This window comes from Oncorhynchus gorbuscha, linkage group LG17 (genome assembly GCF_021184085.1).
Source record: "Oncorhynchus gorbuscha isolate QuinsamMale2020 ecotype Even-year linkage group LG17, OgorEven_v1.0, whole genome shotgun sequence".
NCBI lineage: Eukaryota > Metazoa > Chordata > Actinopteri > Salmoniformes > Salmonidae > Oncorhynchus > Oncorhynchus gorbuscha.
In genome coordinates this window covers 28731345-28751851 of record NC_060189.1, presented here as the reverse complement: position 1 = coordinate 28751851, position 20507 = coordinate 28731345, and the positions used below count along the sequence as shown (strand labels likewise).

General features: G+C 43.2%; 1 protein-coding gene across 2 annotated transcripts in view; it reads left to right on the top strand.

Moving 5' to 3' along the window:
• LOC124002086 (gamma-aminobutyric acid receptor subunit alpha-2-like) overlaps nt 1–20507 on the top strand; it is a 42646-nt gene that overhangs the window by 6461 nt on the left and 15678 nt on the right. For both annotated transcript variants that reach the window (XM_046309349.1, XM_046309350.1), the window contains exons 4-6: nt 3712–3779; nt 5828–6048; nt 6371–6453. In XM_046309349.1, the coding sequence (XP_046165305.1) occupies nt 3712–3779; nt 5828–6048; nt 6371–6453 (372 nt within the window). The remainder of the gene's footprint in view (nt 1–3711; nt 3780–5827; nt 6049–6370; nt 6454–20507) is intronic.

Here is a 20507-nt window from a genome sequence, read left to right as displayed (position 1 = left end):
TACAGTTTTGAATGTCCCGTTGGTAATTTAATCTTCCACGTAGGTCATCTATTTTATTCTCCAGAGATTGCACGTTTGCTAGCAGAATGGAAGGGAGTGGGGGTTTATTCGATTGCCTACAAATTCTCAGAAGGCAGCCCGCCCTTTGGCCCCTTTTTCTCCATTTCGTCTTCACGCAAATCACGGGGATCTGGGCCTGTTCCCGAGGAAGCAGTATGTCGTTCGTGTCAGGTTTATCAGACTCGTTAAAGGAAAAAAAGGATTCTGCTAGTCCGTGGTCAGTAATCTCAGTACTGATGTCCAGAAGTTATTTTCGGTCATAAGAGACGGTAGCAGCAACATTATGTACAAAATAAGTTTAACAAATAAGTTACACAAAACACAAATAATTGAAATATAAAACACTATCGGTTGGGGACATGTAAAACGTCTTTCTCCAGCGACATTTTTAGATGAGGGATGTAAAGCAGGGTATGTAAAGCCATGTTTTTTTCAGCAGCAGATTATGATCTATAATCTCAAATGCTCCGCTGAAGTCTTACCAAAATAGCTCTCACAATCTTTTTATTATCAATTTCTCTCAGCCAATCATCAGTCATTTGTGTAAGTGCCGTACATGTTTAATGCCCTTGCCTATAAGCCTGCTGAAAATCTGTTGTTTGTTTACTGTGAAATAGCATTGCATCTGGTCAAACACAACTTTTTCCAAAAGTTTACTAACTGCCTGATTGAGCCTGTAAAGGGTGCTTTGCTATTCTTTGGCAATGGAATGACTTTTGCTTTCCTCCATGCCTGAGGGCACACACTGTCCTGTAGGCTTAGATTGAAGAGATAGGAGTGGCAAGATCGTCCGCTATCATTCTCAGTAATCTTCCTTCCAAGTTGTCAGACCCAGGTGGCTTGTCATTGTTGACAGACAACAATACTTTTTTTCACCTCTTCCACCTCACTTCACAGAATTCAAAATGTTAATCCTATAATTTGGTCAGTTATGCATGGTTGCGTAGGTTCAGAATTTGTTGTTGCCCATGTTTGCTAACCTTGCTAATTATTTTTTTCCCTTAGGTCTATTCCGTTTATTTTTTATCCTGAAACTTTCCAGTCCTTAACAATTACGAGCATATTCAGAACATGATGCAGACACCACGATGCTTGAAAATATGAAGAGTGGTACTCAGTGATGTGTTGTGTTGGATTTCCCCAAACATACCATTTTGTATTTAGGACAAAAGTTAATTGCTTTGCCACATTTTTTACTGTATTACTTAAGTGCCTTATTGCAAACAGGACCCATGTTTTGGAATATTTTTATTTCCACTATATTTTTATTTTCACTCTGTCAATTGGGTTCGTATTGTGGAGTAACTACAATGTTGCTGATCCATCCTGTAACTTTAAAATCACCATTGGCCTGGGCAGCAGGTAGCCTAGTGGTTAGAGCTTTGGACTAGTACTCTCTAGAGACTCTGTAGAGACAGCAGGAGTGGTAGAGATACTCTTAATGATTGGCTATGACAAGCCAACTGACATTTACTCCTGAGGTGCTGACTTGCTGCACCCTCGACAACTACTGTGATTATTATTATTTGACCAAGCTGGTAATTTATGAACATTTGAACATCTTGGCCATGTTCTGTTATAATCTCCACCCGGCACAGCCAGAAGAGGACTGGCTACCCCTCATAGCCTGGTTCCTCTCTAGGTTTCTTCCTAGGTTTTGGCCTTTTTACTGAGTTTTTCCTAGCCACCGTGCTTCTAAACCTGCATTGCTTGCTGTTTGGGGTTTTAGGCTGGGTTTCTGTACAGCACTTTGAGATATGATGTACGAAGGGCTATATAAATAGATTTGATTTGTAACCAAAAGGTTGCAAGATTGAATCCCTGAACTGACAAGGTAAAAATCTGTCGTTCTGCCCCTGAACAAGGCAGTTAACCCACTGTTCCTAGGCCATCATTGAAAATAAGAATTTGACTTACCTAGTTAAATAAAGTTAAATAAAGGTAAAAAAAATGTAAATGGTGAAACCCCTGAATGGTTTCCTCTCTGGCAACTGAGTTAGCTAGGATGCCTGTATCTTTTTAGTGACTGGGTGTAATGATACATCATCCAAAAATGTAATTTATTACTTCACCATGCTCAAAGGGATATTCAATGTTTGCTTTTTTTTACCCATCTAAAAATAGGTGCCCTTCTTTACGAGGTATTGGAAAACCTCCCTGGTCTTTGTGGTTGAATCTGTGTTTGAAATGCACTGCTTGACTGAGGGACCTTACAGATAATTGTATGTGTGGAGTACAACGATGAGGTAGTCATTCAAAAATCATGTTAAACACTTTTATTGCACACAGAGTGAGTCCATGCAGATATTTACTCCTGAACCTATTTAGGCTTGCCATAAAACAGTGGAGTGGAGTACTTATTGACTCAAGATATTTAAGTTTTTAATTTTTAATTAATTTGTAAAAAAAAATGAAAAACTCAATTCCACTATGTTGCGACTATGGTGTGTAGGCCAGTGCCAAAAAAACCCTCAATTTAATCCATTTTGTTTCAGGCTTTAACACAACAAAATATGGACATTTCTGAAGGCACAGTGTTATTGGTCACTGGGGTGCTTCCTGAACACGTTTGCTTTTGGCAGTTGTTTGCTATTCACTATTTTTACTATTCACTATATTTTTGAGAGTGTGAATTATGAGTGTGACTGTATTTGTGTATGAGGACCTGTGTTTGTGTCTGATGGCCTGTGTATGTGTGTGATGGCCAGTGTATCTGTGTGATGGCCTGTATTTGCGTGCACGTATGCATTTACTACATATAAGAATGATCTTTTAAAAACAACATATATTTTTAAACCTTTATTTAACTACGCAAGTCAGTTAATAACAAATTCTTATTTTCAATGACAGCCTAGGAACAGTGTCTGTTCAGGGGCAGAACAACAGATTTGTAACTTGTCAGCTTGGGGGTTTGAACTTGCAACCTTCCGGTTTGCTAGTCCAACTCTCTAACCACTAGGCTACCCTGCTGCCCCATATTATTGATGATACGTTCGTGTTAGATTGGATTTGGATTGTACTTTTCAGTAGGTATCATATTGCTTTTAGATTATATTGGAGTACATTAAATCACCCTACCCACGATCAATATGTAACTCTGACCTGGTAGACATCAACACTGCTTTTACTATACTTAGGTCAGAATGAATTCCTTTACATGGAGAGTTGGACCAGGAAATGAGGCCGCTTTAGCCAATTGAGATGCCCCTATAGTGTCTGAAGGGCAATGAGGAGAGTGAGTGTGTTTTCCCCATGAGGACAGCGCAGACGTAACATGATATAGTGTATGTTCCCATCCCACTGTTCACCAGGGAGTCTGAGGCAGGAAGATGAGCAATGAGAAAATGTAAATGTGGAATCGTGGACAAAGCGTTGCCATGACAGCACAGACATCTAAGTTTAATGTGAAATCATCGCTTTCAGTGGCTGGATTGATCTCAACCACATCTCATTCCAGATGTACCTCACAGTTCTCAAAAACATTTGTTTTAACATGGGATTTGCGAATGGATGCCTTGTTGACATGAACAGATAGACCTAAAAATATAAATATGAAACATGAATGAAGCATTAAAATCAGTTGTTGCGACTATATAAAAACAACCATTTTAAATACATTTAAAACATTTTTTGTATGCATATATTTTACAGATCGGGTGACAGAGGTGAAGACTGATATTTATGTCACAAGTTTTGGTCCAGTGTCAGACACAGACATGGTAAGTGTTATACTAGGTATTAGACTACTACGATAAAGCTCTTAGTGAAATATATTCCGCTTCTTTCATCTATGAAGATACATTAATTCATGATTTATTTCAGATTTTCGTATATATATAAGCTTATGTTTAACAATAGATATAAATTGATATATGTTAAGTATTTCACATATATTTTGAGTAGGACAGAGACTGACCCTTTAAATTGTGATTGGTCCATCAACATTTCATGTGATTTTGGGGTAGCATCACTACTGTGTCTGTCTCTGTTGCCGTTATAGCTGCACTTTTTTTTCTTAGACACACACACACACACACACACACACACACACACACACACACACACACACACACACACACACACACACACACACACACACACACACACACACACACACACACACACACACACACACACACACACACACACACACACACACACACACACACACACACACACACACACACAGGCATATCATGTTCACAGAGTCCTCACTCTCTGTGTCCCATTTCTTTTTTCTTTCTCTGTCTCACCCTCTCGCCCCTTTTCCTTTGGCCTTGTTCTGCAAGCTCCAGGCTCGTACCTGCTGGGCTTTAAAAGCTTTTCTCAGTTTCTCTCCACCACACTCTCAGCCCTCCATTTCAGCCTGCTCTCAAATATTTAAACCATAAAGAAGAGGGGGAAATGGTTGCTACCGAACTAGCGCCTTAAATAAGAAGAAGAAATGGCACATGTATAATTCATTTAGAGGCTCCTGCCAGCTCACAGTGGATAATTTCACTCTTGGGCCTTCACTCTGCTTTGATAGTGTTTCTCTCTCTCTCTCTCTCTCTCTCTCTCTCTCTCTCTCTCTCTCTCTCTCTCTCTCTCTCTCTCTCTCTCTCTCTCTCTCTCTCTCTCTCTCTCTCTCTCTCTCTCATATATTTGACAGCATCCCTGCTGCTCCCTATGCTTTGTGTCTGTAAATATATGGCTTCTATATTTCCCTCTCTCCTTATTGGGAACCCTCCACGGAGCTCTTGTGACATAGAATCAGTGTCATAGTGTTAGATAAAACAAATCATTATTAGGCCGAATATTGGATGATACATTTCTAGACTACTTTCATTTGACTGACCAGAGCCCAGTTTTTCCAAAGTTATCTATTTGGATTTTGCCTATCAGACATTAAATGCACAGAAATAGAATGAATAGAATGGACAACTCATTGACTTGAATGGGGACACCAGTTCTGTTCATTTTATTTCTATGCATTTAATTCTATCCAATAGCTGAAATGATCCGTATTGGTAACTTTAAAAAAATTGGACCCAGGTGATAATAGTGGATTGGACTGGTACAGAGCTTTTCTCTAGGCTTTCTCACAGGGCTTTCTCTGTTTGGGGTAACTCAACCCATTAACATCCATTGTGAGACATCACAGCGCTAACTTGTGCTCTTGGAGTGTGTTAACAAAGAAAGTAATTTACTCTGGGAAAAACGGATTGCAACTTCACAGTTGTCATTGAAGTCTTTGAGCATGTGTTTTTGTTTAAGGGCTTCAAATTCAAAAGGGTTTCAGAGTCCAGGAATCATTTACCCTTGTGTGTCGCCCCATGAACTGCTCAGTAAAGCCCGTGGGGGTCAGAAGCCTGGGGGCTTTGCTTATGGGAAGGAGGGTTGTACCCACCAGACTCCAGAGGGCCATATGCTGACGGGATAGGGGGTACTGATGTAAATCCACCCTGACATTAGCAAGAGGGCAGGGAGCAGGCATCCACCACTGACTCTACATGTCCCCAGACATAACAAACCAGGTGCAACCTCAAACACTGACTCAGGAGGCACCACTTTAGAACACTTTAGAACACACTTGTTGATTTATTTTATTGATTGAGGAGCTTTAATACCCTTATGGTTTCACTATACTTATTCAAAACACATGTTATGATGCAACAGTAGGTATACCAGATCTAAGTTGTTTTTATAACACCCTCTGCCATTGCAGTCTCTTCATTAACCATATCTCAACCTGTGCTAAAGTCTTTTGTACTCTGCTCTTTGTCAGGAATACACCGTGGACGTGTTCTTCCGTCAGAGCTGGATTGACGAGCGGCTGAAGTTCAATGGGCCGATGAATATCCTGCGGCTGAACAACCTGATGGCCAGTAAGATCTGGACGCCAGATACCTTCTTCCACAATGGGAAGAAATCTGTCGCTCACAACATGACCATGCCCAACAAACTGCTCCGGATCATGGAGGATGGAACACTGTTGTACACTATGAGGTAACAAGTGCTTGTTTTTTTATTACCCCTGGTTTCATTAGAGAGCTAAAAGAGCTGTCCTCAGGTCACAGGACAAGGGGATGTCAGTGCAGCAGCCAACGCCAGCATTGAGATCTACTGCTATTGTACAGGCAGTCAGCATCACCCTATGAAAACCATACAGTATGTGTACATACAAGGTCTCAGCATTGCCTGAAAGTGAGGAGAGATGAGGCAATTCAAAAGAAACACGATAGTACAACAAAACAACTGCACTGAGAGAGTAGCGCTGAGGTTCTGGGGTGATGTGAACTCTTGCGTCTGTATTTTTGTATTTACTCAGGTTAACGGTCCAAGCGGAATGTCCCATGCACCTCGAAGACTTCCCTATGGATTCCCACTCCTGTCCACTGAAGTTTGGCAGCTGTAAGCTTATCTCCTCATTCTTGCTTCTATTTTACTTTGTAAGGAACTGATATAGCTAGAGGCAGAACTTTGTTTCTTGCTAGATGTTTAACTGGTTGCCTGTGAGACTGAAACATCTAGTTAGTTGGGTTTGTTCTGAGTTCACAAGTAAAATTAGGCTTTTCCTAAACAGCAATGCCATGTGCCTCTCTACAAAGACGTACTGTATCTGACGTAAGTTCTATCAATCTTCTATCAGATTGACTGTTTTGCTAGAGGTGATTGAATTTAGCCTCCTTTCATTATGCAATGTAATTTTCTCATTTCACAGAAACATAAACTCAGCAACAAAAAAACATCCCTTTTTCAGGACCCTGTCTTTCAAAGATAAGTAGGAAAAATCCCAAAAACCTCACAGATCTTCATTGTAAAGGGTTGCTTGTTCAATGAACCATAAACAATTAATGAAGATGCACCTGTGCAATGGTTGTTAAGACACTAACAGATTACAGACGGTAGGCAATTAAGGTCACAGTTATGAAAACTTAGGACACTAAAGAGGCCTTTCTACTGACTCTGAAAAACACCAAAAGAAAGATGCCCAGGGTCCCTGCTCATCTGCGTGAACGTTCCTTAAGCATGCTGCAAGGAGGCATGAGGACTGCAGATATGGCCAGGGCAATAAATTGCAATGTCCGTACTATGAGACGCCTAAGACAGCACTATGGGGAGACAGGGCGGACAGCTGATCATCCTCACAGTGGCAGACCACGTGTAACAACACCTGCACAGGATCGGTACATCCGAACATCAGACGCCTAAGACAGCACTATGGGGAGACAGGACGGACAGCTGATCATCCTCACAGTGGCAGACCACGTGTAACAACACCTGCACAGGATCGGTACATCCGAACATCACAGTTGCGGTCCTGGTACAGAATGGCAACAACAACTGCCCGATTTACACCAGGAACACACAATCCCTCCATCAGTGCTCAGACTGTCCGCAATAGGCTGAGAGAGGCTGGACTGGGGGCTTGTAGGCCTGTTGTAAGGCAGGTTCTCACCAGACATCACCAGCAACAATGTCGCCTGTGGGCACAAACCGACCGTCGCTGGACCAGACAGGACTGGCAAAAAAGTGCTCTTCACTGACGAGTCGCGGTTTTGTCTCACCAGGGGGTGATGGTTGGTTTCGTGTTAATCGTCGAAGGAATGAGTGTTACACCAAGGCCTGTACTCTGGTGCGGGATTGATTTGGAATTGGAGGGTCCGTCATGGTCTGGGGCTGTGTGTCACAGCATCATCTGACTGAGCTTGTTGTCATTGCAGGCAATCTCAACACTGTGTGTTACAGGGAAGGCATCCTCCTCCCTCATGTGGTACCCTTTCTGCAGGCTCATCCTGACATGACCCTCCAGCATGACAATGCCACCAGCCATACTGCTCGTTCTGTGTGTTATTTCCTGCAAGACAGGAATGTCAGTGTTATGCCATGGTCAGCAAAGAGCCCGGATCTCAATCCCGTTGAGCACATCTGGGTCCATGAGAAGGAGATGCACTGCAGTACTCAGTATCTGGTGTGGCCACCAGCTGCATTGACGGTTAATTTTGATTTTGATTCGCCCTTTGTTCAGGGACACATTATTCAACTTCTGTGAGTACAATGTCTGTGGACCTGGTTCAGTTTATGTCTCAGTTGTTGAATCTTATGTTCTGGCAAGTCGGTTAGGTCATCTACTCTGTGCATGACACAAGTAATTTTTCCAACAATTGTTTACAGACAGATTATTTCACTTATAATTCACTGTACCACAATTCCAGTGGGTCAGAAGTTTACATACACTAAGTTGACTGTGCCTTTATAGAGCTTGAAAAATTCCAGAAAATGATGTCATGGCTTTAGAAGCTTCTGATTTACAAATGTACTCATTTGAGTACATTTGTGGTGTACCTGTGGATGTATTTCAAGGTCAACCTTCAAACTCAGTTGCTCTTTGCTTGTCATCATGGGAAAATCAAAAGAATTCAGCCAAGACCTCAGAAAAAAACTTGTTGACCTCCACAAGTCTGGTTCATTCTTGGGAGCAATTTCCAAACACCTGAAGGTACCATGTTCATCTGCACAAACAATAGTACCCAAGTATAAACACCATGGGACCACGCAGCCATCATACCACTCAGGAAGGAGACGTATTCTGTCTCCTAGAGGTGAACGTACTTTGGTGTGAAAAGTGCAAATGAATCCCAGAACAAGAGCAAAGAACCTTGTGAAAATGCTGGAGGAAACAGGTACAAAAGTATCTATATCCACAGTAAAACGAGTCCTATATCGACATACAGTTCAAGTCGGATGTTTACATACACCTTAGCCAAATGCATTTAAACTCAGTTTTTCACAATTCCTGACATTTAATCCAAGTAAAAATTCCCTGTTTTAGGTCAGTTTGGATCACCACTTTATTTTAAGAATGTGAAATGTCAGAATAATAGTAGAAAGAATTATTTATTTCAGCGTTTATTTATTTCATGACATTCCCAGTGAGTCAGAAGTTTACATACCAAATTAGTATTTAGTAGCATTGCCTTTAAATTGTTTAACTTGGGTCAAACATTTTGGGTAGCCTTCCACAAGCTTGGGTGAATTTTGGCCCATTTCTCCTGACAGAGCTGGTGTAACTGAATCAGGTTTGTAGGTCTTCTTGCTTGCACATACTTTTTCAGTTCTGTCCACAGATTTTCTATGGGATTGAGGTCAGGGCTTTGTGATGGCCACTGCAATACCTTGACTTTGTTGTTGTCCTTTTGCCACAAATTTGGAAGTATGCTTGGGGTACTGTCCATATGGAAGATGAATTTGCTACCAAGCTTTCCATTCCTGACTGATGTCTTGAGATGTTGCTTCAATATATCCACATAATTCTCCTTCCTCATGATGCCAATTATTTTGTGATGTGCACCAGTGCTTCCTGCAGCAAAGCACCCCCACAACATGATGCTGCCACCCCCGTGCTTCACGGTTGGGATGGTGTTCTTCGGCTTATAAGCCTCCCCCTTTTTCTTCCAAACATAACGATGTTCATTATGGCCAAATAGTTGTATTTTTCTTTCATCAGACCAGGGGACATTTCTCCAAAAAGTATGATCCTTGTCCACATGTGCAGTTGCAAACCATAGTCTGTTTTTTATGGTGGTTTTGGAGCAGTGGCTTCTTTTTGCTGAGCGGCCCATCACTACAAGCGTGGTGAAAGTCAGTTGTTAATTTGCTTTGTATCTGGTCAACACATTTTTTCTCAGAAAGGGTTGGTAGCAGGCTGATTGGTCAGCTATTTGAAACGGTAAAAGATGCTTTGCTATTCTTGGGTAACGGAATGACTTTCGCTTCCCCGAGGGCCTAAGGGCACACACTTCCCTGTAGACTTAGACTGAAGAGATGGCAAAAAAGGGTGGCAATATAGTCCGCAACCATCCTCAGTAAGTTGTCAGTACCAGGTGGTTTGTCATTATTGATAGACAACAATCTTCTTTCTTTTAACCTTTACCGTAGCGTGTGGAAGAGAATTAGGGCCAAGTGAAGAGAACAAAATAATAAACGTGATTGGTGTTGGTACTTGGATTATGACTATTTTTACATGTGTAGTACTTTAAAACTTTAAATACTTCCAGAAAAGTAGACTTTTTGGGAATAAAGTTTAAATTAAATTAATCTAATAAAGTGGCAATATTTCGAGAATAAAGTGGCAAAATTAAAGAAAAGCTTGATTAAATTTTGAGAATAAAGTTTGGTTAGATTTGGTCATTGGCATGTCTTCCTGGCTCCCTGTTTCTGTGTGCACCACTGTTGAAATGCTTGCATTAGATGACCTGGTGGAACTAGACTTTAGAATTGGCTTTAGTAAAAAAAAGTATTAGGACCTGGAAGAGGTTGTGCCACAGATTATTCTCAGAAGGAGGAACCACACCGTGCGGTTACATACCTAGGTAGAGACGGGTGGGTTGTATTCTTAACGGCCATGCATAGTGCGTTGTCAGAACACAAGTTAACTATCTTGGTACTGTCACTGAGTGCATCATTCCCTGTCATGGTGCCCTTCGAATTCACTACAATGTTATCCTCAATCCCCTGTGTATGCCACCACCTTGCATAGTATCTTAGAGAGTAACAGCTAGGCCAGCAGCCTATTTGTTGAAACGAAAGGTAAAATAAAATAATATTTGTCACATGCACCGAATGCTTACTTTACAAGCCCTTAACCAACAATGCAGTTCAAGAAATAGAGAAAATATTTACTAAATAAAATAGGGTAAAAAATAAAATAAATAGTAACACAATAAAATGACATAACAATAACGAGGCTATATACAGGGGGTACCGGTACTGGGTCAATGTGCAGGGGTACAGGTTAGTCAAGGTCATTTATACATGTAGGTAGGGGTAAAGTGACTATGCATAGATAAGAAACAGCGAGTAGCAGCAGTGTAAAAACAAAAGGGGGGGTCTATGTACATTTTCAGCGTGGTCATTTGATGAATTGTTCAGCAGTCTTATAGCTTGGGGGTAGAAGCTGTTAAGGAGCCGTTTGGACCTAGAGTTGGCGCTGCTGTACCGCTTGCCATGAGGTAGCAGAGAGAACAGTCTATGACTTGGGTGACTGGAGTCTTTGACAATTTTTTGTCCTCCCTCTGACACCACCTAGTATAGTATATAGGTCCTGGAGGGCAGCCAGCTTGTCCCCAGTGATGCATTGGGCCGTACTCCCTACCCTCTGTAGCGCCTTATGGTCAGATGCCGAGCAGTTGAGAGCAGTCAGGATGGTGCACCTGTAGAACTTTTTGAGGATCTGGGGACCCATGTGTTGTTGTGCCCTCTTCATGACTGTCTTGGTGTGTCTGGACCATGATAGTTTGTGGGTGATCTGTACACCAAGGAACTTGAAATTCTCGACCAACTCCACTACAGCCCCGTCAATGTTTAAATTTACCTAGGCAAGTCAGTTAAGAACAAATTCTTATTTTCAATGACAGCCTAGGGACAGTGGGTTACCTGCCTTGTTCAGGGGCAGAATGACAGATTTTGACCTTGTCAGCTCGGGGATTTGAGCAGGCACCCCTGAGGGGCCCCGGTGTTGAGAATCAGCGTGGCAGATGTGTTGTTGCCTACCCTTAGGCTGTTGCCTACCCTTAGGCTGTCCTCACCTGGGTATACTCCTCAATGTCATTGGATGAATCACAGAACATATTCCAGTCTGTGCTTGCAAAACAGTCCTGTAGCTTAGCATTCGCATCTTCTGACCACTTCCTGCTTTAGGTTTTGCTTGTAAACAGGATTCAGGAGGATAGCGTTATGGTCAGATTTGCCAAATGGAGGGCAAGGGAGAGCTTTGTATGCTTCTCTGTGTGTGGAGTAAAGGTGGTCTTGAGTTTTTTCCCTGTGGTTGCACATGTGAAATGCTGGTAAAAATGAGGTAAAACGTGCATTAAAGTCCCCTGCCACTAGGAGTGTCGCTTCTGGATGAGCATTTTCTTGTTTGCTTATGGCCTTAAACAGCTTGTTGAGTGTGATCTTAGTGCCAGCATTGGTTTGTGGTGGTAAATAGACTGCTATGAATAATTCAGATCAGAACTCTCTTGGTAGATAGTGTGGTCTACAGCTTATCATGAGGTACTCTACCTCAGGCGAGCAATACCTCAAGACTTATTTTACTATAGACATTGCGCACCAGCAGTTATTGACAAATAGACACACACCCCCGCCCCTTGTCTTACCAGACGTAGCTGCTCTGTCCTGCCGATGTACGGAAAACCCAGACAGCTCTATATTATCCGTGTTGTCATTCAGCCATGACTCGGGGAAACATAAGATATTACAGTTTCTAATGTCTCGTTGGTTGGATAGTCTCCACCGTAGATCATCAATTTTGTTTTCCAGTGATTGCACATTGGCTAATAGAACTGATGGTTCTATTAACTTACAAATTTGTGCGTAATGGCATGGTATTTTATGTACACTTCCAAGTAATCTCACAGGCCTAGGTTTATAATCTTGTGAATGTAAGTCACGGATTGCGTGGAGAAGGATTGCGTGGAGGAAGATTGTGCGTCTCAGTCGGGCTCAATGGCTGCACCAAAACCCCTGTCATTGACCTTGCATAGTCACAGGGCAGGGGGTTTGGGCAAAGCCCCGTCTGAGACAACAATTTTACAGTCCATTATCTAATAGGTCTAGCCACTTGCCTCTATAAGGTGAACAAGTGGTAACCTAAGTTAGCGGTATATAGCTGAGGCAAATAGCCTATAACGGAGACAATGCCCCTGTTTTGGGATTACCCATGTGTCCTTCATTCCTCCCTTCCTTGAAGACATCACCAATAGATAGATAGTGAAAGGAGATTTTACTCTAGACTACCAACCAAGTCATGTCAAATCAGTGATTATTTCTTTATATATAGCCTATCCTCATTGATCATCATTGATCTAATAGGCCTGTATTTATATCCACGATTATTTAAAGAAAGGGAGAATCCATCCATTAATATATTCAAACAGAGCCTAAGAATAGCTGCTTTGCACATGAAGGAGTGGTCCTTGAGATGCCTCTTCTCCCACAGACAGGTGCTATAGGTTTATAATGGGCTGCAAAATAGCGGTGTTGTAGCAGCTTGACATGAGACACATACATGCATAGCCCCCGGTCTTCAGGATCCCAAGATAATTTGTTTAATTGGGTGTGCTCACATAGCCTAGCCTATAGTCATTAGAAGGAAATACAACTGTTAGCAAAACACCATGGATAAGGTCATTAATGGTTGCCATTATGCACAGATGTTTTATTCCCCTCTATTCTGAGCTTTTATTTTCTCATATAGGCCTAGCTATAAGACTCTCTAAGCTACTGTCTGTAGTCTATGCAAGGTGTTCGCCTAAGCTACACAGGAGAACATTTTATCAAATTCAGAGGGCAGACTGACAGGGACTAATACCCCTTTTATATCATGGTGTAATGCATATGTCATCTTCATGGAGTCTCGCCCCACTACTGATCAGACAAATGTAGTGATTGTAATGCAAGATAGAGGCCACGCTATCTCTCGTCAGAGATTGCTCTATTGTGGGAGATTGCTAAATATGACCTTTTTATCCAAGACAGGGTAAATATATTGTTTCAGGTGATAATAAAACATGTTTTGTTTAGTTATTTTATCCTCAACTTGTTTCTCTAACTTTATAGCATGTCGAGCTAGCTAAAAGCCAATGCTAGGTTGAATGTACCATTGTAGCTAGCAACCTCACCTAGTAATGACTTTTGGTTTTTATAATAATTATCATCACAATACACTTCAACTGAAGGCAAGTCATATAATATAATGGGTATTATTTAACATTTCTATTAAAATATTACTCACTTTTATGGAATGGGTAAAGTTGCTAGCGATCGCATAAAGCCATCAATATGGTTTGGTAGCTTCTATGGTTTGGTAGCTTCCTGTTCTTTGACGGACTGAAAATGACTCAAAGTTAGAACAATTTCAAAGTATGCTCTGTCCTTCTCGCAACGGAGCCTTCAATCACAAGGGCGCGTTGCGTTTCCACTCTGTTGTGGGTGAAATGTAACAGAGTTTGTTGGGGTAATATGAACAGGGCTTAATGCCTTGATCACACCCGACAGTGTCACTGCATTTTATACACCAGAAGTACATACATTTCCAATGTAACACGGTGTTTGCCTTACATAAATGAATTGCAGAGGTATTTTGTCTGGTGCATAGTTGGATTTATCGAACGTATGCGTTAACGTGTATGCATAGATGGCTTGACAGAAATGACAGCAGAAGGTTGAACTTTTGTTGCACACACATCCTATTGATGCTGTGTACCATTTTAAGCAATGACGCTGTCGGTGTGATCAATACATAATGCCTCGAACACACCTACAGCACCATTGTGCAAAATGGTACGCAGCATTATTTAGATATGTGTGCAACATACAGTACCAGTCAAATGTTTGGACACACCTACTCATTCAAGGGTTTTTCTTTTGACTATTTTCTACATTGTAGAATAATAGTGAAGACATCAGAACTATGAAATAACCCATATGGAATCATGTAGTAACCAGAAAAGTGTTAAACAAACCAAAATATATTTTAGAGTTCAGATGATTCAAAGTAGCCACCCTTTGCCTTGATAATAGCTTTAAACACTCTTGGCATTCTCTCAACCAGCTTCACCTGGAATGTTTTTCCAACAGTCTTGAGGGAGATCCCACATATGCTGAGCACTTGTTGACTGTTTCTCAACATATTTACCTCTGCAAGGCAGTGCTGCAAGGCAGTGCTGCAAGGCAAGCACAGCGTTCCATTGGAAATTAATGTGCTTCTGGTGTACCAAAATGCAATGACGCTGTAGGTGTGATCGAGGAACCCCGGGTCTCTTCGCAGTCAGTGACAGAGCCAAGAAAGGTTTTTGTTTGCGCTCATAATGCACCATGGCCCTTAGAAGAGCATATGCCTATAGTATGAAGTTTTCAGGGGGGAAACTTGATGTGTGCGTGCGCACGTGCGTGCGCAGTGACACCTGTACTAACAAGTGTATTAGATCATTAGATTGCTGGCCATTTGTTTGTTTTGCCCCTACTTTTTAACACCCACACACAACACCTGCATACACACACAACCCACCCATCTTTGCCTATGTATGTAACCACATCGATTTGGATGAAATACCTCATCCAAGTCTGAAAAATTTTTTTTTTTGAAAAATTAACTATTTTTTTTTCATAAAATTGTACAGTTATCTTAGCTAGGTGAATTGCTAGCAGAATTGTTTACTTGTTGCTAAGCAGTTGCTAGGGACTCTCCTGGAAGAAGCTAGCTAGCTTACAAAGAATAACAACAAAAAATATCTAGTTAACAGAAGAAAGGAAGACAAAATAAGGACAAAAGAAGGACAGAAGAAAAAGGAAAAGAAAGAGGACAACAAAGTGAAACAGTCAGCACTTCTATTGCAACTTCGTATTTCGTCGTCCTAACGTAGTCTACACTGCTATCTGCCCAGCAGCTAGCCAGCTAGCAAACGTCCACCGTCTACCGAATAGCAGCACTGTAGAAACTATTACACTCAACTGAACGACTTGATTAGTGTAGTGTTAGCTAGCTACATAGTTGTCTTTGCTGTCTTCGTATCCAAGATAATTGTGTAGTTTAGAGCGTGTAGTCTTAGAGTGATTATCTTAATTTACCGAGGTTAGCTAGCCAGCTATTTGTCGTCCTTAACGTAGGAGACACTGCTAGCTAGCCAACAGCTAGCCAACGTCTACTGAATAGAACTTCCGCACTCAACAACCCGGTCGCATTCCGCTTCGCTCCACAGGTAGTATCACATTTTTCATTTCATTTCATTACAGCACAACGGTTTGATTTGTTTGATCGTAGCTAGCTACATAGCTAGCGTCTGTGTATCAAAGATAATTGTGTAGTCTAGAGCGATTTTCTAGGTTAGCTAGCCAGCTATTGTCGTTCTTTTAACGCAACGTAATGTAATCAACACTGCTAGCTAGCCAGCTAGCCCCCGAATAGCAGCACTGTAGAAACTACTACACTCAACGGAACGACTTGATTAGTGTAGTGTCAACAACGCAGCCACTGTCAGCTAGCCTACAAAGTCAACAACGCAGCCACTGCCAGCTAGCCTACTTCAGCAGTACTGTATCATTTTTAATAATTTTAGTCAATAAGATTTTTGCTACGTAAGCTTAACTTTCTGAACATTCGAGACGTGTAGTCCACTTGTCATTCCAATCTCCTTGCATTAGCGTAGCCTCTTCTGTAGCCTGTCAACTATGTGTCTGTCTATCCCTGTTCTCTCCTCTCTGCACAGACCATACAAACGCTCCACACCGCGTGGCCGCTGCCACCCTAATCTGGTGGTCCCAGCGCGCACGACCCACGTGGAGTTCCAGGTCTCCGGTAGCCTCTGGAACTGCCGATCTGCAGCCAACAAGGCAGAGTTCATCTCAGCCTATGCCTCCCTCCAGTCCCTCGACTTCTTGGCACTGACAGAAACATGGATCACCACAGATAACACTGCTACTCCTACTGCTCTCTCTTCGTCCGCCCACGTGTTCTCGCACACCCCGAGAGCTTCTGGTCAGCGGAGTGGTGGCATAGGGATCCTTATCTCTCCCATGTGGTCATTCTCTCTTTCTCCCCTTACCCATCTGTCTATCGCCTCCTTTGAATTTCATGCTGTCACAGTTACCAGCCCTTTCAAGCTTAACATCCTTATCATTTATCGCCCTCCAGGTCCCCTCGGAGAGTTCATCAATGAGCTTGATGCCTTGATAAGCTCCTTTCCTGAGGACGGCTCACCTCTCACAGTTCTGGCGACTTTAACCTCCCCACGTCTACCTTTGACTCATTCCTCTCTGCCTCCTTCTTTCCACTCCTCTCCTCTTTTGACCTCACCCTCTCACCTTCCCCCTACTCACAAGGCAGGCAATACGCTCGACCTCATCTTTACTAGATGCTGTTCTTCCACTAACCTCATTGCAACTCCCCTCCAAGTCTCCGACCACTACCTTGTATCCTTTTCCCTCTCGCTCTCATCCAACACTTCCCACACTGCCCCTACTCGGATGGTATCGCGCCGTCCCAACCTTCGCTCTCTCTCCCCCGCTACTCTCTCCTCTTCCATCCTATCATCTCTTCCCTCTGCTCAAACCTTCTCCAACCTATCTCCTGATTCTGCCTCCTCAACCCTCCTCTCCTCCCTTTCTGCATCCTTTGACTCTCTATGTCCCCTATCTTCCAGGCCGGCTCGGTCCTCCCTCCCGCTCCGTGGCTTGACGACTCAATGCGAGCTCACAGAACAGGGCTCCGGAAGGCCGAGCGGAAATGGAGGAAAACTCGCCTCCCTGCGGACCTGGCATCCTTTCACTCCCTCCTCTCTACATTTTCCTCCTCTGTCTCTGCTGCTAAAGCCACTTTCTACCACTCTAAATTCCAAGCATCTGCCTCTAACCCTAGGAAGCTCTTTGCCACATTCTCCTCCCTCCTGAATCCTCCTCCCCCTCCCCCCTCCTCCCTCTCTGCAGATGACTTCGTCAACCATTTTGAAAAGAAGATCGACGACATCCGATCCTCGTTTGCTAAGTCAAACAACACCGCTGGTTCTGCTCACACTGCCCTACCCTGTGCTCTGACCTCTTTCTCCCCTCTCTCTCCAGATGAAATCTCGCGTCTTGTGACGGCCGGCCGCCCAACAACCTGCCCGCTCGACCCTATCCCCTCCTCTCTTCTCCAGACCATTTCCGGAGACCTTCTCCCTTACCTCACCTCGCTCATCAACTTATCCCTGACCGCTGGCTACGTCCCTTCCGTCTTCAAGAGAGCGAGAGTTGCACCCTTCTGAAAAAACCTACACTCGATCCCTCCGATGTCAACAACTACAGACCAGTATCCCTTCTTTCTTTTCTCTCCAAAACTCTTGAACGTGCCGTCCTTGGTCAGCTCTCCCGCTATCTCTCTCAGAATGACCTTCTTGATCCAAATCAGTCAGGTTTCAAGACTAGTCATTCAACTGAGACTGCTCTTCTCTGTATCACGGAGGCGCTCCGCACCGCTAAAGCTAACTCTCTCTCCTCTGCTCTCATCCTTCTAGACCTATCGGCTGCCTTCGATACTGTGAACCATCAGATCCTCCTCTCCACCCTCTCCGAGTTGGGCATCTCCGGCGCGGCCCATGCTTGGATTGCGTCCTACCTGACAGGTCGCTCCTACCAGGTGGCGTGGCGAGAATCTGTCTCCTCACCACGCGCTCTCACCACTGGTGTCCCCCAGGGCTCTGTTCTAGGCCCTCTCCTATTCTCGCTATACACCAAGTCACTTGGCTCTGTCATAACCTCACATGGTCTCTCCTATCATTGCTATGCAGACGACACACAATTAATCTTCTCCTTTCCCCCTTCTGATGACCAGGTGGCGAATCGCATCTCTGCATGTCTGGCAGACATATCAGTGTGGATGACGGATCACCACCTCAAGCTGAACTTCGGCAAGACGGAGCTGCTCTTCCTCCCGGGGAAGGACTGCCCGTTCCATGATCTCGCCATCACGGTTGACAACTCCATTGTGTCCTCCTCCCAGAGCGCTAACAACCTTGGCGTGATCCTGGACAACAAACTGTCGTTCTCAACTAACATCAAGGCGGTGGCCCGTTCCTGTAGGTTCATGCTCTACAACATCCGCAGAGTACGACCCTGCCTCACACAGGAAGCGGCTCAGGTCCTAATCCAGGCACTTGTCATCTCCCGTCTGGATTACTGCAACTCGCTGTTGGCTGGGCTCCCTGCCTGTGCCATTAAACCCCTACAACTCATCCAGAACGCCGCAGCCCGTCTAGTGTTCAACCTTCCCAAGTTCTCTCACGTCACCCCGCTCCTCCGCTCTCTCCACTGGCTTCCAGTTGAAGCTCGCATCCGCTACAAGACCATGGTGCTTGCCTACGGAGCTGTGAGGGGAACGGCACCTCAGTACCTCCAGGCTCTGATCTGGCCCTACACCCAAATAAGGGCACTGCGTTCATCCACCTCTGGCCTGCTCGCCTCCCTACCACTGAGGAAGTACAGTTCCCGCTCAGCTCAGTCAAAACTGTTCGCTGCTCTGGCTCCCCAATGGTGGAACAAACTCCCTCATGACGCCAGGATAGCGGAGTCAATCACCACCTTCCGGAGACACCTGAAACCCCACCTCTTTAAGGAATACCTAGGATAGGATAAAGTAATCCTTCTCACCCCCCCCCCTTAAAATATTTAGATGCACTATTGTAAAGTGGTTGTTCCACTGGATGTCATAAGGTGAATGCACCAATTTGTAAGTCGCTCTGGATAAGAGCGTCTGCTAAATGACTTAAATGTAAATGTAAATGTAAGTCTGTGTGGTTCCTCCTTCTGAAAGAATCTCAACCTTCCAGGTCCTAATAATTATAATAATATTTTTGGGGGCGTTACGACATTAACATTTAGTACAACATCCCATTTATTTGATTTAATTAGGCAAGTCAGTTAAAAAAATCTTATTTACAATGATAGCCTAGGAACAGCAGGTTAACTGCCTTGTTCAGGGGTAGAACAGCAGATTTTTACCTTGTTAGCTCAGGGATTTGATCTAGCAAACTTTTGGTTATTGGCCCAACGCTCTAACCACTGGGCTACCTGCCGCCACAAATAACACATCCATAAATGGAAAAAAAGACAGTAAAAAAAAAAATGAGGAATAAGGGTTTGAAGTATCTGTCCTATACTTAATTATATATACTTTATTATTTTTTTACACATAACCCCGCTTTTATGGTAAGCACAAAATTACCTCCAAAATTCCATAACAAATTTGAACCGGTATGGTTACCTTCAGACGACTCTGTCACACTTGTGGGGGTCATAGAGCAAAATGGAGAACACCATAGTGTTTGTGAGAATCTCCCCTTTCCATAGAGTGAAATGCTATAGCGATTTTCGGGATGTTTCATGGTCTGACAAACACCGCTGTGGTTTTGTCTACCTTCGCAGACGATGCAAAAAAACATCTCTAGCGTAAACTGACGTATTTTGATGTGGATTTTTTATTATACGACTTATATTGACGCACCAGTGATAATGATGTGCTAAAAGAGCAAGGATTTCCTTGTTACTGAAGCCGGCATATCTAACTCCGGCATTTCAAAGGTGGCACGGCACGCACAGCAACAGGGAGCCAGTGTCACATTCTGACCTTAGTTCTTTTGTTATGTCTTTGTTTTAGTATGGTCAGGGCGTGAGTTGGGTGGGTTGTCTATGTTTGTTTTTCTATGTTGTGTTTTGTGTTTGGCCTGGTATGGTTCTCAATCAGAGGCAGGTGTCTTTAGTTGTCTCTGATTGAGAATCATACCTAGGTAGCCTTTTCCCACCTGTGTTTCGTGGGTGATTATTTTCTGTTTAGTGTGTTTTGCACCTGACGGAGCTGTTTCGGTTGTGCGTTTTGTTTCTTTAGTTGATAGTGTTCAGTTTAAATAAATAACATGAACACGTACCACGCTGCT